An 18,051-nucleotide genomic window follows, 5' to 3' on the forward strand; every position below is an offset into this window, starting at 1 on the left:
AACGGCATGAGAGATTCAAATAATATTTTGTATTTTTCTTAGACTACATATATATACTGTCCATATACCAAATGCTAACAAAATCTGAGTTGGTGAGGTAAAATCAGTGTGTTGATTTGACACGGAATGACCCGATTTTTTCATTCCTCTATCTGGGGGACACTCTTGACTTTGGGGTGCAGTGAGGGGTGAGGAGCAAGCACTTCATAGGTTCACTTTTTGAGGTATATATGCTCCCTCCATTCCCCTCTTCAGTTTTAAAGTGCTGAAGGAGTAGGTTAGCCTTGGGATATAATCTCATGCTGTCTGCACTTCAGTCACCTCCTTTTGAAGCTTTGCAGAAGGTGGAACTGAAGTGGGTAACCTGGAAGAAGCTTTGCAGGAGGTGGAACTGAAGTGGGTAACCTGGAAGTTCTTTTATCTTATATCTATTTCATCAGCCGGAAGAGTATCAGAATTAGGAGCTTTATCTTGTAGACCTCCATTCGGGCTATTCACGTGAATGGATCAGTGTTAGGTATACTACCTTCGTTTCCATCTAAACTAGTGTTGGCATTTCATGTAATCAGGAAATTGTATTATCAACTTTGGCGAAATCAAGCAAAACAACGGATCAGGGTCAGCTGTCCCTACTAGATATTGTAGGAGAAGTAACACAAGTGAAGGTAGTGTTGTAAGAGAAGTATTTATCTGCAGAGGACAACCAGTATAAGGAAAACTGATCATTATTTTTTATTTACGACACTAACCAAATAAGTTTGCCAGTATCCAGGCAGACTTCAGCCAGATGGATTAGGCCACAATTCAGTAGTCATATGAAGGGGCTGAACGACCACTCGCTTGGTTGGAACTTTGTGGTTGGGGCAACATGGACCTTCGATGGAGCAGTTATGTAGAGCAGCTGTTGATACATTCCCCAGAGTTTTCTAGAGTCATGACTTTTCCATGGACATAAAGTGTTGAGTTCAGCCAGGGCTGAACCTACCCTCCCCTAGGTCAGCTTTTGAATAGATGTGTCCTCATACACATAGGCTCAATACGCCAGGCAGCGCAAGACACCTGACATTAGCGAGGCGCCAGTTCCATGTGACTCTGCTTGTATTGAGCATCTGTTTCATTCGAAAATGCATCTTATTCGCAGTTGAATGTGTCAAACTGCTTCAGGAGGCTGAACTGATTAATTTGATATGTGACACTTGTATATCGGCTATGACTGAGTCTGTAAATGAAGCACAACGGAACTTGGCGTGAAAAAAAGCTGCTGCCGTTGCACTGTAGCACGCTGTACACAGATTCAGATACAGTCGCACACAGATATACAAGTGTCACATATAAAATTAACCAGTGCACGTCTCCTGGTGCGTCTTGGATTCATCGCATTGCGACTAATACACATTTTTGGGCGAAAAAGATGCTTGGCACAAGCAGAGTGGCACGGGACCTGGCGTGCTGAGTGGGGCTATTTGGAATGACTGCAGCGAGCTGTACATCCCTATGGTCAAGAGTGTCCCTAGAAGGAGGAAGGGGAAAATTAGATCTTTGGTAAATTACCGGACATTACCATCCCTCCCTTGTGTTTGTGAATTGCGTGTGGAAGAAGGATGTAATCCAGTCCTTATTCTTCAACCTATCCTTAGGGTTTATTAACTTTAATCTGAGAAAGGGGTTGTAGGGGAGGAGCTTATATACCCCAAAAAGTTAACCTAAGTGTTAGTTCCTCAACCCTCACTACACCCCATTGTCAAATGGAGAAAGAGATGTAACGGAAAACTCCAAAAATCATCGGCACACTAGGATGGACTAGTCTAGTCCTGATTCATTTACAAGCAATGACAGTTCATGTTGTGCATTTTCAGGTGGCATCTGAAAAAAAAAAAAAAAGTTGTTACCTTTACTCAGTTAAACCGTTATTGAGGGAATACAACCTTTCAATTCACTAGAGACCAGTGTCACTGAGGCATCTGCAAGAAATCCAGATGTTCGTGCATAGCTGCTAATGTACCAGTTCCCACCCACACAACAATACGCCACGATGCACCAACAATTTGCGCAGCAGTATGACTAATACTCATGTCTCCTATTGTCACTTGCTGCCTGCACTCCTCCCTCCCCTATAATCTACATATTCCTAAGGAATCTGCTACACTTACTGGAGTTGAATTGTCAGCAACAGCTCATTGATCCGGGAAATACAGTTAGAAGATAAGAGTTCCAAGGACCTGTTAGGCCAGCAATGCACAGCTTTCTGTGCATACAGTTGTGTGGGTACAGCTGGTGCATACAGTACGTCCAATATAAACCCTGATGATGTTGTATGACTGAGTTTCCTTGTTGGAAGGGGGAGCCACTGTCTGTCAAAGCTCGTATACTTTCTCTCCAACCTTTAACCATAAATAAGTGTACCTCTATTCTATCTACATAAAGTGTGCAAATATTTTGTGGGTTTAACTTATTATTTAAATTTTTTTGAAGCCGTTAAGTTCATTGATGCCCTGTGACATCTATGATCTCATGGAATCCTAGTGATCCTTACAGAAGTGTCCTCATACACTGTTGCTGCAGTCATGCCAAACAACCCTTCTCTGCGCCCCGGGTCCCGTCTGAATCTGCTTGCGCCAAGTGTATTTTTCACCTGAAAATGTTTGTCGCAACTGGATGCAACAAACTGCTTTCCGAGACTACACTGATTAATTTGATCTGCGACACTTGTATGTCTGTGTGCCACTGAATTTGTATACAAAGTACAACGGAACTAGCAGTGTGAAATTGCGGCGGTTGTTGCAACGTAGCACTTTGTATACAGGTGCAGACTCACCGCGCACAGATATACAAGTGTCGAATATCAAATTAATCGGTGCAGTCTCGTGAAGCGGGATTACGTATCAGTTTGCTAAGATGCACTTTCGGGGGTGAAAAAGACACTTGGCTCAATTAGAGTCGCACTGGACCTGGTGACTCACTCATGCCTGGCGTCTTGCGCAGCATGGCGTATTGAGACCAGCTGTATGCGGACACATCTGTATAAAATGCTTTCTAATCACTATTGGATCAGGATAGAAAATGGCTGCCACTGATGTGTGGAACTAATGGTTGCGTTTATCGCTATTTCTACTTCAGGGTCCATAGGGTATCCACAGGATACCTTGGGGTATAGGTGATGACGTCAGGCATCGGGCACCATAGAGTTAAGTTTTCAGCCTCCCAGGATGCACTAGGGTCCCCCTCCTATACCCCGCCCCCGAGCCAAGGCATCTCAGTTTCGTGTGGTGCCCGGCCTGAGTCGGATGCACCTGCTAGAGGGGGGCTTAGAAGAGCCCCTGAAGTTTTCTTCATTGCAGCTGTGGCTGCACATCTGGATGTACAGCATGGACTGTCAGTACTGACGTCCATGCTGTCTTTCCTACACCCCCGCCGGTACCAGAACGCCGGTACCGATCCGGGGATGCTGGTAAGCATCTGGGGTCACAGCTAGCGGTGACCCCAGATGTTTGGGACAATGGCCGGATCTAAGGTGGACAAAGGTAAGCAGCAGGGGTCCCGCGGTGGGACCCTGCTGAACATGGTCCAAAAGTCCCCAGGCAGGGGGCTCCCTGGGGACTGGCTGCAGCGTGGAGCCAGGTATTAACCTGTGCTTCCACTACCCCCCTGGGACAGCGGACTAAGGCAGAGCGGTAGCGCTGCGGCGTCCCAGGGGTTAAATGCATGCCAGGGGAGCGCGCCTTCCCTGTCTCACAGCCGGCGCTTCCCCCGCTGCACACAGCCCTCTCTGCACAAGCCAACTGGCCTTGTGGCAGCGCTCCTCCCCCAGGCCAGCCTCCTCTATGCTCCTCGGTGGCCATCTTCTGAACGCATGGTGAACGCTGCTGGAAGTCTGAGATCGGAGGCATCGTGGTCTGGTTCCCCCTGCATACCTCTCCTCCGCTTGGTCAGGTCTGTGTATGCAGCGCTGTGTCTTACCAGACTCTGTGTCTGTGTAGTTGAGTGTCAGCGCTGATAGTGCAGGAATTGATTTTTCTTTGCATTGTATGTGACTGTGCTAGCGCTGCTGCCTGTACTTTTACTTTCAATACTGTCAGCCTTATCACTGTCCCTGTTCTTTCTGCTAAAGCCCTTGCGGTGCGGTGCTGCAGGGTGGTCTCTCGCTATACTAACAAGTATTGCGAGAGGAGTCACATACTTTCCACCATCATGTCTGAGAGTGACTTTCCTCTCCAGCTTCAGTGTACTACGTGTAAAGTACCTATAGCAGAGGGGGAGGGTAGCGCGGAGGGGCTATGTCGGCAGTGTTTTTTATTGGCGCGGCCAATTACGGTCACAGCACCGGTACAGGAGCTGCCCTGGGCTTGTTTCACTAAGGCGCTTACAACCTTGGTGGGCCAGTTAGCTCCGCATCCCGCGTTCTCACAGATGGGATTGTCCCAGCAATCAGTGGTGTCGTCACCCATGCAGGGTTTCCCGGGGCAATTGATGGTACCCCACAGTCTCCCTATTTCCCCTCCCCCTGTCTCTCAGGAGCCTGCGTGGGTTAATTCCCTGACTAGTTCTGTACAGCACTTGTCGGATGTGTTACAAGGGGAGTGTGTGTTGCGGCCACATAAGTGGCCGGTGGCGTCTCTGTCTGCTCCTTATGAGGAATCCCCTCCACAGGTGGATTCTCATGTGACACGCCTAGTCCGTAGTGCCACATTACCCATGCCATCCATGTCTTCCCTTAAGAATGCTACAGACCGCAAGGTGGAGATCTGCCTAAAGTCCGTTTATTCCCTTGCAGGGGGGCAGCTAGGCCGGCTATGGCCATTTGCTGGGTTGCCAGAGCTATGGAGCGCTGGGCTGACACTTTGGAGGCATCCATCGATTCCGACTGTTCGGCTGAACAGACGGAGTTGATCGTCAATCTCCGGGATTCGGCCACTTATATCAACGAAGCGGCCTTGGATATCAGTACCCTGGCGTCTCGCATTTCTTCGGCAACTGTTGCTGCTCGTCGCACCTTATGGTTGCTATCTTGGAAGGCGGACGCTGATTCCAAAAAGGGCTTGGAAGCGTTGCCTTTTAACGGAGAAGTTCTACTTGGTCCGGACTTGCACAAAATTGTAGCCACACTGGCGGCAGCCAAATCGGCATGTCTCCCGTCTGCTGCAGTTCCTTCCGGTTCAGGTACGTCGTCCTTTCGGATTTATAGGGCCCAGGGTAGGCCTAAAGCACAATCCTTTCCCCGACAGGCTGGCCCCAAAAAATCGTCCAAGCCCCGGAAGCAGGCCTGGAGTACCAGGCGTCCGGCCCCTAAGCCAGATGACAAGCCTGCGGCCTGACGGTCCGGGCCTCCCTTTGGGGGATCCCAAAGTGGGAGGCCGCCTGCTGCAGTTTGCCCGGTGTTGGTCGGTCACCACGACAGACACTTGGGTTCTCGAGGTGGTCTCCCACGGGTATGCCCTCTCCTTCCGGCACAGACCCCCGTCTCGATTCTTCACCACGGGTCTGCCATCAGACCGGAACAAAGCCACGGAACTGCGGAAGGTCTTGCACACTATGCTCCAGGCTGGAGTTATAGTGCCTGTATAGTGCCAGGGTTTCTATTCCAATCTCTTTTTGGTGCAGAAACCCAATGGGTCGTTTCGTCCGATACTCAACCTCAAAGCTCTCAACAAGTCTTTGCGGGTACCGAAGTTTCGGATGGAGACCCTACGGTCCATCATTCTGGCGCTGGAACCTGGGGACTACATGGTGTCATTGGACATACAGGACGCTTACCTGCATGTCCCTATTCTTTTACGCCATCAGCAGTTCCTCAGGTTTGCAATCCGCAGCGAACACTTTCAGTTCCGGGCGTTACCTTTTGGCCTGGCGACAGCACCACGTGTTTTCACCAAGGTGATGGCGGTCATGCGGCTGCAGGGAGTCCGCATGTTGCCGTACTTGGACGACCTTCTCTTAGTGGCAGGATCTCCGGAGCTCCTTCTATGCCACTTGGTCCTGACCATTGCGGTACTGCAACGGCATGGCTGGTTAATAAACTGGCAGAAGTCCACCCTGATCCCGTCTCATCGGATTCTGCACCTCGGAGCCTTATTGGACTCCGGACAGCAAAGGATCTTTGTGACGGGGGAAAAGATCTCTGCCTTGCAGTTGAGGGTGCGCAGTTGTCTACAGAGCCGCCGGGTGTCTCTGCACTCGTCGATGAGGTTACTGGGCTCCATGGTGTCGGTATTCGACATGGTGGAATATGCCCAGTTTCACTCCAGACCTCTGCAGCAACTGATCCTGTACAAATGGAATGGACTGCCTCAGAGTCTAAAGTCCCAGACGATGGTGCTCACTCCGGAGGTTCGCCTGTCCCTAGCCTTGTGGTTGCAGACGACCTATCTCAACAAGGGTCATCCGTTCTGGGTGGCGAATTGGGTCCTGTTAACAACGGACGCCAGTCTTCGGGGCTGGGGAGCAGTCTCGGGTCCACACTTGTTCCAGGGCAGGTGGACTCAGGCAGAAACAGAGCTTCCGATAAACATTCTGGAGCTCCGCGCGGTGTTCAATGCCCTCCGGCAGGCACATTGGGTTCTCCAAGGTCACCCAGTGCAGGTCCAGTCGGACAACGCTACCACCGTGGCCTACATAAATCGACAAGGAGGAACCCGAAGTCGGGCGGCTCTCGTAGAGGTGTCCCGAATCCCGGTATGGGCGGAGCGCAATCTCCTGGCCATATCAGCAGTCTTCATCCCGGGAGTGCTAAACTGGGAGGCGGACTCTGTCGCCAGGACGTTCATCCGGGGGAATGGTCCCTGCACCCAGATGCTTTTCAACTGCTGGTGGACAGGTGGGGTCTTCCAGAGATCGACCTCATGGCGTCCCGGCACAACAACAAGTTGCCGGTGTACGGGTCTCGCACAAGAGATGAAGAGGCGTCTCTGGTGGATGCTCTGTCCGTCCGGTGGATGTTCCGGTTCGCTTATCTGTTCCCTCCGTTTTCCCTTCTTCCACGGGTAATCCGGAAATTCAAACAGGAGGGAGGGACACTCCTGTTGATAGCTCCCGCATGGCCCAGACGGCACTGGTTCTCAGACCTTCGGGGTCTGTCCGTGGACAGTCCTCTGCGGTTGCCGCTACGACCGGACCTTCAAGCGGGACTAGACCATGGGCTTCGCCTTGCTTCTTTGAAGGTGCAGGTTTCTGCCCTGTCTGTCTGGTTTAATCGTAGGATTGCTACAATCCCTGATGTGCGCACCTTTATGCAAGGTGTTCTGCGAATTCAGCCGCCATTTCTCCCACCTGTGGCGCCTTGGGACTTGGCTGTGGTCCTGAGGGCTCTCCAGGGACTACCGTTTGAACCACTGGGCTCAGTGGAGCTTAAATGGCTAACAGCTAAGACTGTTTTCCTTCTGGCCATAGCTTCGGCCAGACGTGTTTCTGATTTAGTGGCTCTCTCTTGTAGACCCCCTTTCTTGATTTTTCATGGGAACAGGGCAGTGCTGCGCACTCCTCCTGAATTTCTTCCCAAAGTTGTTTCCCAGTTTCATGTTAACGAGGAAATAGTTGTACCGGCTTTTAACTCACCCGGCCTTTCAGTGGGTGAGGCCACTTTGGATGTTGTGCGGGCCTTAAGGACTTATGTTGACCGCACTTCTTCGTTTAGGAAGTCGGACACCTTGTTTTCCTCTATGGCTTCCGTAAAAAGGGTTGGCCTGCTCTAAAGCAGACTTTGGCAGCCTGGATCCGTATGGCGATTTCAGAAGCTTATCTTCATGAAGGCCTGCCGGTTCCTCCTTCTGTGAAGGCTCATTCCCCTACGTCTGTGGGTCCTTCGTGGGCAGCTCGACGTGGTGCCTTTGCAGTCCAGATCTGCAAGGCGGCCACGTGGTCCTCTGTCCATACCTTTGTGAGGTATTACGCGTTTGACACCTTTGCCTCACAGGATGCTTCCTTCGGGCGGCGGATTCTCCTTTCAGCACAGGAGCGTCCCCACCCTTGAAGGATACTGTTTTGGGACATCCCCAAGGTATCCTGTGGATACCCTATGGACCCTGAAGTAGAAAATATGAGATATGATAAGAACTTACCCTTGTTATCTCTATTTCTACGAAGTCCATAGGGTTCCACAGGACTCCCGCCCTGTCGCACCTGTGCTGCAGATGGGCTTTACTCTGGTCACCGGTTTTTCCGTCTCCCTCTGGTGAGAATGTGATTCTTGTGTGTGTCCAGATCTTTTTTCTCTCTCTTCCTTCTCCTCCTCCGGCCTATGGCTTGGTATGTAACTGAGATGCCTTGGCTCGGGGGCGGGGTATAGGAGGGGGACCCTAGTGCATCCTGGGAGGCTGAAAACTTAACTCTATGGTGCCCGATGCCTGACATCATCACCTATACCCCAAGGTATCCTGTGGAGCCCTATGGACTTCGTAGAAATAGAGATAACAAGGGTTCTTACCATATCTCATATTTTTCTTTACATAATCCAAATAAAATTAGGTTTTTATACTCCTATGCTATAAAATAATTGTGTGATGTCATTGTGTTGATATAAACAATGTTCTGCCAATGAATAGGGTTGATTTTATTATATTTTTGTTTACAAGCAGAATGGGGAGACGATTCGATGTCCTGAAGAAGATAAAGATGCGAATAAGTCAGAGATCAGTCTGGTGTTTGAAATTTCATTGAAGCGTAATCTGCCTCTCAGCTTTGAGGTAAGAACCCAGCAATGCTCAGCTGCTCTCTATACCAGCCTGCACAGTCCAGAGGTGACTGTGAATTAAGACTGAGCATTCTCCATTAGCATCTCAGCAGATTCTTCCTTTCACTGTAGAGTGTTATTACCAGTGTCAGGGTGCATACATAACTGGGTTCTTAAAATATAGTAACCCTGCAAAGAATTGCTCAATAAACCTCTATGTAGCCATTACCTTTAAGCTATAAAGTAAGAGATGGTAATGTGTTAGAGTTATATGTACCTTAAATATATATGGGTTGCTGTCAAGCCTCATTGATTTTTCAGTAGCAAGCATATACCATGATGCAATCGTCACTGGAAGCCGCCCTGATATGAGGCAATGATTCAGTATGTTTAATCCACATGAGAGGAACAGCCACTCATAAAACTATCCTGAGGGGGAAAACTGCTCTCTGGAGCACACTGATTAGGCACAATAAGCAGAGGCCTGGTGATAATCATTCTGGATGGTAAACTGAGGTTTGATTTTATTTTGAAAATACTTTGTGTGTGTTGGCTAAAATGTCGTTCATCTAGAACAGTCCTTGCTCAATAATAGAGAACTGACTGATTAGTAGTATATTTTTTAAAACTATCTCAAGTAATGGGGCATTCTCTAATTTCAAGCGGAACTGCCACCTGCACAGAGTGCATGGAGCCATATTGTTGGCGGAGTCAATATTTAGCCGATCAGTTGGTGCTAAAATATGGTTCTGCCAACAAAATGGCTGTCTTTACCGCGTGTAGACAAATAATCATTTATTTGATTTTTTTGCTTACACTGATAGAAGTTACACATATATCAATTTGTATATTATAAGGAATGCTACTATATATGTGGAAAAAAATACCCTTTCTTTTGAGTTCTATAAGAGAATACCATTTTAAAACACCTGCAGCAGATAAGTCCATACACTGGTGTTGTGTTCACTTATTTATTTATTTTTATTTATTAACAGTTTCTTATATAGCGCAGCATATTCCGTTGCGCTTTACAATTGGAAACATTGATAGAACAAAACAGGGTAATAACAGACAGACATAGAGGTAAGAGGGCCCTGCTTGCAAGCTTACAATCTAAAGGTAAACAGGCATTGATACACAAGGATAGGTGCTATATATTGCAATTTGGTCCGGCCAGAATGCAGAGTTTCTTGGTTGGCTGCATGATCCAGTCACACAGGAATGTCGGCAAAATGTCAGGAGTATGTGAAAGAAAGACAATGTGTGAGGTTATGTGTGGACTGTGAGAGGGGATGTAATAAGAAATGGAAGCTATGAAGGTTATGTGGTCAGTTCTGGAATCTGATAAGCTTGTCTGAAGAGGTGAGTTTTCAGGGAACGCTTGAAGGATTGAAGACTAGAGGTAAGTCTTATTGTGTGTGGTAAGGCATTCCATAGAGTGGGTGCAGCCCGAAGAAAGTCCTGTAACCGTAAATGGGAGCAAGTAATGCGCGGGGATGAGAGACGCAGATCTTGTGCTGAGCGGAGAGGTCGGGTTGGGAGATATTTTGAGATGAGTGAAGAGATGTATGTTGGTGTAATTCGGTTAATGGCCTTATGTGTAAGTAACAGTATTTTGTATTGAATACGGTAGAAAACCGGCAACCAATGGAGGGACTGACAGAGCAGGGCAGCAGACGATGAACGTTTGGCAAGGAAGATAAGCCTCGCAGCTGCATTCATAATGGATTGTAATGGCGATAGCCTGTTTTTGGGAAGACCAGTAAGGAGACTATTGCAATAGTCAATGCGGGAAATAATGAGTGCATGGTTTAGAGTTTTTGCAGTGTCTTGTGTGAGATATGGTCGAATTTTGTATATGTTTTTTAGATGTATGTAACATGATTTTGAGACAGATTGAATGTGGGGAACAAAGGACAGTTCAGAATCAAGGATGACACCAAGGCAGCGAGCTTGTGGGGTGGGGTGGATTGTTGAGTGATAAAGAGATCAGATTGGTAACTGTTATTGGCCGGTGGAAATATAATCAATTCTGTTTTAGAAATATTAAGTTTCAGGTAGCGAGAGGACATCCAAGATGAAATGGCAGAAATACATTCAGTGACACGGACTAATACAGATGGAGATAAATCTGGAGAGGATAGGTAGATTTGAGTATCATCCGCATACAGATGGTACTGAAATCCAAAAGAGTGGATTAGTTTGCCAAGAGAGGTGGTATAGATTGAGAATAGCAAAGGACCTAAGACAGAGCCTTGCGGTACTCCAACTGATAGAGGTAGCGAAGAGGAGGCAGAATCAGAAAAACGAACAGAAAAAGAGCGATCAGATATGTAGGAAAAGAACCAAGAAAGAGCTGTGTCCTTAAGACCTAGGGATTGTAATGTTTGTACAAGAAGAGAGTGGTCAAAAGTGTCAAAAGCAGCAGAGAGATCTAGAAGAATTAGGAGTGAGTAATGGCCTTTAGCCTTGGCAGTGACCAAATCATTTACTACCTTAGTCAGTGTTCACTTACATGCTTCGAACATGGACATGTCAATCTTTTTATGGACTGAAAACATTTGTAATCACAAATCATAAATATGTTGTGCTTTATCGGTGGACGTGAGAAATGGAATCGGCATGAGAAGCCGGTGGCTGAATAACCGCCGGTTCAAATACCGACGCCGGACTGCTGAACGGTGGAGAATCCTGACAGGTGCATGTAAGGATCCTAACCCTCCCCTCCACCCCCCCCCCCCAAACCCTAACCCTACCCTAGTGGTGTCTAACCCTAACCTCCCCTGGGTGGTGCCTAACCCTAACCCCCATCCCCGGCTAACTGGACAATAATGCTGCCATCTGGACGTTCGTCATTCCAGCAGTCGGGATGTTGACGCCGGTATCCTGATGTCCTTCGTGGTATCAGCGTCAGCATTATGCCCTGGAGGCGGGATTCCGGCGTCAGTATTTTGACTGCCAGCATCCCGTCCGCCGGAATATGAACTGCATCCCATGAGAAACATGTATGTTATGTTTATTTGCCACACCCAGAAGTCCCTCTGGTGTCCTTCTGCGCATGTGCAGAAGGCCAGGGGGGTGATGGAAGGGATCTGATTGGATCCCTCTCAGGGGGAGCGTCCCGAACCGAAGCCCATAGGCTCTATTGGGTAACACCACCGAAGATGGCATTACCCACCGGGACGATGCATTCCGGTGCTTAGTACATGTGGGGTATACGGTAAAACCCCCAAAAACTGAATTTTTGCGTTAAGTACATCCCGCCCCATGAAAGGTACCATTCATTTGGGGAGCAGTAACTGTTTTTTTGTTTGTATTGTGTTTTTTTTTGTATTGTTTTTTTTTTTACATTGGATTACAGTAATATACTATAGAAATAAATTCCACCTAACTTATATCTATAGCTTAACAAGAGTGCGTGTAGTTGTACAATTTGCAGTGTCTCAACATAGTTCATTTTGTGTGTTTCATAGACTACAGAGATTTTTTTGGGTAGATTTAGTAAAGTGTCTCAAAATGAAATCTGGCTATAATTTCTTTAATGCATCCTAGAAAATCTTAGGCCGAATCTGATTGGTTCCTTTGGGAAACACCTCCACCTATGGGAAACTCCTCCACTTGTCTGTATTAGTAAATCTACCCCCTTCCACATCTCCTCCCTTGTGGTACACTGGAATGTGTTTTGTAACAATCTGTGCTGTGAAAGTCTTTACTGGTTTCACTCACATGTTTTGCTCTTTGTATAATGGTGACCTGAGGGCGTGATGTGTAATAATGAGGTTCGTGGAATCCTTTTTCTGCCCAGGCTCTGAGAATCTGACACGCTGAACCAGTCACGTTTTTTCACTTGACTGACGCAAGTATTATGCTGCGATATTCAAAGACGTTTTCTAGGAACAGTGGGCAAAGATAAATACTTTCCTTTTAAATCGGCATGAAGCTGTACCTGTTACTTTATTACTTTTATTGTCGCCAGACCACATATGTTGTATCTATGAAGGGGAAACACGCAGCTGCATTCCAACATGCTGTTTGCATTCATTTCATATAATCCAAGTCGTATTGTGCAGCTTCTTGTCTCATTTTCGGCTACTGTTCATTTTCTGGTCATGTATCTACTACCCACTCTGCTCTGCAGAGCATTTAGTAATAAGAAAGAGATATAGAAAACTGTTGAATTATGTTCCTGGAATCTGTATTTTTTTTTTTTTTTTTTTTATTACCTTACCTGTGAATGTGGTGGTTTCAAGTATATGCAGTTTAAAGACACAACAATATGTAGTGGACTTGTGGTTTGACTGGAGATGGCAGGTTTTTTCTACTTCAGGGTCTATAAGGCGTCCACAGGGTTGACCTTGGGGTATAACTGGATCTGGATCCACGGGCACCACGCAGTTAAAGCTTTTGCTGCTCCCAGGATGCACTTGGGTCTATCCTCCTCTATACCCCGCCCCCGAGCCACAGGCACCTCAGTGTTAGTTGGTGCCCGGCCGGAGCCGGGTCACCCTGGCACAGTGGGGCTGCACAAGCAGCCACTAAGCTTATTTTTATTTTTTAAAAGATGTTTATTTATTTTTACTCTTCAGAGCGGCAGCATCAGACTATCCATCTGGACGTCCACGCTGCTGCTCCAACAACCCCGCTGGCGCTGCGACGCCAGTACTGGTCTGGGGATCGCAGCGGGACCCCGGAGTCAGTACTAGCAGTGCTCCGGGACCTCCCACAGACTACTGCCGGATTCACCGGGGTCAGGTAAGCCGTGGGCAGCGCATTGCGTTGCCCGCGGGGAAAAGGCAGTCTTTAGCCGCCGGTCTCTGGGGACAGACCGGCGCCGCTAATTAGCAGCGGCGGGCTCCTCCTATCAGGCATATCCTGCTTGTCCGCTAGACCACCAGGGAGTAAAGGCTGGAGTGGGAACCAGCGTCCCTGGGGTTCATTACTGGCCAGGGGAGTGCGCCTTTCCCTGTCTTGCGGCTCCTCCCCTCAGCTCAGCGCGCCTTCTCTCATGTGTGCTGGCGTCGCTGAGCTGTTCCTCCTGCGGCCACTCCTCCGGCGGCCATCTTCTCTGGCAGCAACGCAGATCTCCCAGGTGGTGCATGGACTGGTCCCCCTGCGTACCTCTCCCCTGCTAAAGGACAGTGTTCACAGCGCTATAGCCCTCCCAGACACTGAATCTGGGAGGTTGATTGTAGCGAAAGGTGCAGTGAGTATTATATTTCTGCATGGTATGTGACTTTTGCTAGTGCTGCCTGTCTGTGTTAATTTCTACTAACTGTCAGCTTATACCTATCCCTTTCCTTCTCCTACGGCCCGGCAGGTGTGTGGGGGAAGGGCGTGTTTCTGTGAACCTCACTTTTATAGAACAAGTATTTGTGAAGTCAGTCACATACAGTTGTGTGCTACACAGTACCATATTGTGGGCTGTTTGTGTTGCATACTTGTGAGTGTGCAGGTGTTATACGCCACACCTCTTCTTTGTGATACATATTTATTGAAAATTTATTGTGTCATGTCTGACGAGGAGATTGAGCACTCCGTGGCTTCTGTGTTGTTTTCCTGCAGACGCTGTTCTGCAGGGGTTGATAGGGAGGATTTCTCACAGGATGGTCTGTGCGGGCGGTGCCAGCTAGTGCCTGGCCCCTCTAAACACCCTACGTCGCAGGATCCTCCTTGGGCGATGTTTTCACAGGTGCTGGCGTCAATCGCGGACCGTTTAGCGGTCCTGACTGCAGTCCCTACTAGGGCGTTGCCCCAGCATACCATCCCCCATTCCCCGGGTATTCTGCAGTTATTGTAGTCTCCCCCCGGGTCTCAGACTGTGGGTCCTTATACGGGGTTGCCTGTGTATGTCAGTCTGCTGACCTCTAGAGTTTCGGCTGCAGCTGTGTCTGCTCGTAGGTCCTTGTGGCTGAGGTCCTGGATAGCAGACACAGACTCTAAAAAGGGCCTGGAGGCCTTACCTTTTAATGGGGAGTTGCTATTTGGTCCAGACTTGGACAAATAGTGGATACTCTGGCTAAATCCAAGTCAGCCTTCCTCCCTTCGGCTTCAGCACCTGCTAAGGTGAGGAGCTCTGCCTTTTGGGTTCAGGGTAAGGCCAAAGGTCTGTCCTTCCCGAGGCAGTCTTCGACCAAGGCCGCCTCTAAGCCCAAGAAGCAGAAGAGGATAAACCTTCTGCCTGATGGGACGGGCCTCCCTCTGTGGGACCCCAGAGTGGGAGGCCGACTTCTTCAATTTGCCCAGTGCTGGCACAATACCACCACGGATGCCTGGGTTCGAGAAGTGGTCTCCCAAGGGTACGCCCTGTCTTTTCGGCACAGACTGCTTCACCAGTTTTTCTGCACGAATCCTTCTCAGGACAAAACCAAAGCTTTGCAGATTCAGGCAGCTATAGAGTACTTGCTGAAAGCAGGGGTCATTGTTCCCATTCCTCAGTCACAACGAGGGACGGGGTACTACTCTATTCTGTATCTGGTGCAGAAACCAAATGGTTCTCATCGCCCTATCCTCAATTTGAAGTCTTTGAACAAATTCCTCAGAGTTCCCAAATTCAGGATGGAAACGTTATGTTCCATCATTCTGGCGATGTAACCTGGGGATTACATGGTCTCCCTGGATATCCAGGACGCCTACCTCCATGTTCCGATAGCACTTTCGAACCAGCGGTATCTGAGGTTCGCTATCCTACAACATCACAACCAGTTTCGGGCGCAACCCTTTGGCCTCTCCACGGCACCAAGGGTATTCACCAAAGTGATGGCGATCATGGCTGCCTATCTTCGGAGCCAGAATGTACGGCTGCTGCCGTATCTAGACGACCTCCTTTTGCAGGTGAGCTCTCCGGAGGTACTGCTTCAACATCTCCACCTGACGGTAGCTTGTCTGCAAGCACACGGGTGGTTGATAAATTGGAGAAAGTCCTCCCTGATTCCATCACAGCGGATGGTTCATTTGGGAGCCCTGCTAGATTCTCGTCAGCAAAGGATCTTCCTGACTCTGGAGAAGGTCTCCTTCCTACAGCTGCGGATACACAGTTGCCTGAGCAGTTGCCGACTGTCTGTCCATTCGGCAATGAGAGTTCTGGGGTCCATGGTGTCGCCATTCGACATGGTGGAATTTGCCCAGTTCCATTCCAGGCCCCTGCAGGGGCTGATTCTATCGGAATGAAACGGGTTACCTCACCGGATCCAGTCTTAGATCCTGGTGTTGTCCCCGGAGGTTCGGCAGTCTTTTGCTTGATGGCTTCAGACAGCTCATCTAGTCGAGGGGCTCCCCTTTTGGATCCCGGACTGGGTCCTGCTCACAACAGATGCCAGTCTCCGGGTGTTGGGGGGCAGTGACAGGCTCGTTGTCACTTCAGGGACGTTGGACTGCGAAGGAAGCGCTTCTCCCCATCAACATTCTGGAACTGAGGGCCATGTACAGGGCCCTGCAGTCATCCGGCACCGCTCTTCAAGGAAGGGCGGTTCAAGTTTAATCCGACAACGCCACCACGGTAGCGTACATCAACCACCAGGGAGGAACTCGCAGTCAGGCTGCGATGTTGGAGGTGTCTCGCATCCTGGCTTGGGCAGTGTGCCACATTCCAGCAATCTTCATCCCCGGAGTCCTCAATTGGGAGGCGGACTTCCTCAGCCGTCACGACGTGCATCCTGGGGAATGGTCGCTTCATCCAGAGGTATTACAACTACTCGTGGACAGATGGGGGCTGCCGGAGCTGGACTTGATGGCCTCCTGTCACAATCACAAGTTGCCCGTGTACGGGTCAAGGACAAGAGACGCAGGCGCAAGTCTGGTGGACGCGCTGTCGGTGAAATGGACGTTTCAACTGGTGTACCTGTTTCCTCCGATATCCCTGCTGTCTCGGGTTCTGCGGAAATTCAAGCAGGACAGCGGCACGCTTGTGCTGGTGGCTCCAGCGTGGCCCAGACGTCCTTGGTACTCCGATCTGAGGAGCCTCTACATCGACGCTCCGTACCTTCTTCCTCAGCATCAGGACCTATTGTCTCAAGGGCCCTGCCTTTACCCGGATCTGGGTCGGCTGTCTTTGACGGCGTGGCTCTTGAGACAGCCGTCTTAAGGTTTCGGGGCTTCTCGGGTTCGGTTATTAGTACCATGCTCAGGGAACGCAAGCCTGCTTCTGCACGGATTTACCACAGGGTGTGGCACACTTACTTTCAGTAGTGTGAGTCCAGAAACTATGATCCTCAGGTGTTCCGAGTTTCTAGGATCTTGGAATTTCTTCTATCAGGTTTGGACCTAGGCTTACGTCTTGCCTCCCTGAAGGTTCATGTGTCCGCGCTGTCTGTGTGGTTCCAACGAAGGATCGCTACACTGCCAGATGTTCACACTTTATTCAAAGGTGTTCTCCGAATCCAGCCTCCCTTCGTGCCTCCTGTGGCTCCTTGGGACTTGGCGGTGGTTCTTCGGGTCCTGCAGGGTCCTCCTTTTGAGCCTCTTGAGTCGGTGGAACTCAAGTGGTTAACGTTTAAGATTGTTTTTCTCCTGGAAATTGCTTCTGCCAGGAGGGTGTCAGAATTGGGGGCGCTTTCCTGTCATCCCCCTTTTCTGATTTTTCACCAGGACAGAGCGGTGCTTCGCACTCTTCCTGAGTTTTTGTCTAAAGTGGTTTCTAAGTTCCACATTAATCAGGAACTTGTTGTGCTAGCTTTTCAGTCACCTGATCTTTCAGCTGGTGAGGCTTCCTTGGATGTAGCCCGTGCTTTCAGAGTTTATGTGGACCTGACTGCTTCCGTTAGGAAGTCTGATTCTTTGTTTGTTCTCTTTGGTTTTCACAGGAGGGGTTGGCCTGCCAACAAACAAACTTTAGCCCGTTGGCTTTGTTCTGTTATTTGTGAGGCTTATGCGCAGAAGGGTTTACCTGTTCCAGCCTCCGTTAAGACTCATTCCACTCGGTCTGTGGGTCCTTCTTGGGCTGCTAGACGTTTGGCGCCTCTGCTGTTCAGCTATGTAAGGCGGCCACCTGGTCTTCTATTCAGACATTTTTGAGGTTCTATGCGTTTGACACCTTTGCCTCTCAGGATGCATCCTTCAGGTGCTGGATTCTCCTTTCTTCACAGGAGCGTCCCCGCCCTTAGTTGAACTGCTTTGGGACATCCCCAAGGTCAACCCTGTGGACCCCCTATGGACCCTGAAGTAGAAAACAAGAGATATGGTAAGAACTTATATTGGTTATCTCTGTTTCTACGAAGTCCATAGGGTCCACAGGGCACCCACCCTGACGCACCTGGCTTCATATGGGCTGTGTGGCTGGTCACCGGTTTTCTGTCTCCCATTTCTGTGAGTATGATTTCTTGTGTGTTCCAGTCTTCCTTCTCTCTGTTTCGTCTCCTCCTCCTTCCTTGGCTGCTTACCAACTGAGGTGCCTG

The 18,051-nt window shown here is 49.1% G+C and overlaps 1 protein-coding gene across 5 annotated transcripts in view; it reads left to right on the forward strand.

The window, feature by feature from the left end:
* The window catches only part of STAU2 (staufen double-stranded RNA binding protein 2), a 316,613-nt gene that overhangs the window by 97,377 nt on the left and 201,185 nt on the right, over positions 1 to 18,051 (forward strand). For all 5 annotated transcript variants that reach the window (XM_088471437.1, XM_088471440.1, XM_088471439.1 and 2 more), the window contains one exon: positions 8,568 to 8,675. In XM_088471437.1, coding sequence (XP_088327563.1) covers positions 8,568 to 8,675 — 108 coding nt within the window. The remainder of the gene's footprint in view (positions 1 to 8,567; positions 8,676 to 18,051) is intronic.

This window comes from Taudactylus pleione, unplaced genomic scaffold, assembly GCF_031769625.1.
Source record: "Taudactylus pleione unplaced genomic scaffold, aTauple2 ptg000114l, whole genome shotgun sequence".
Lineage (NCBI taxonomy): Eukaryota > Metazoa > Chordata > Amphibia > Anura > Myobatrachidae > Taudactylus > Taudactylus pleione.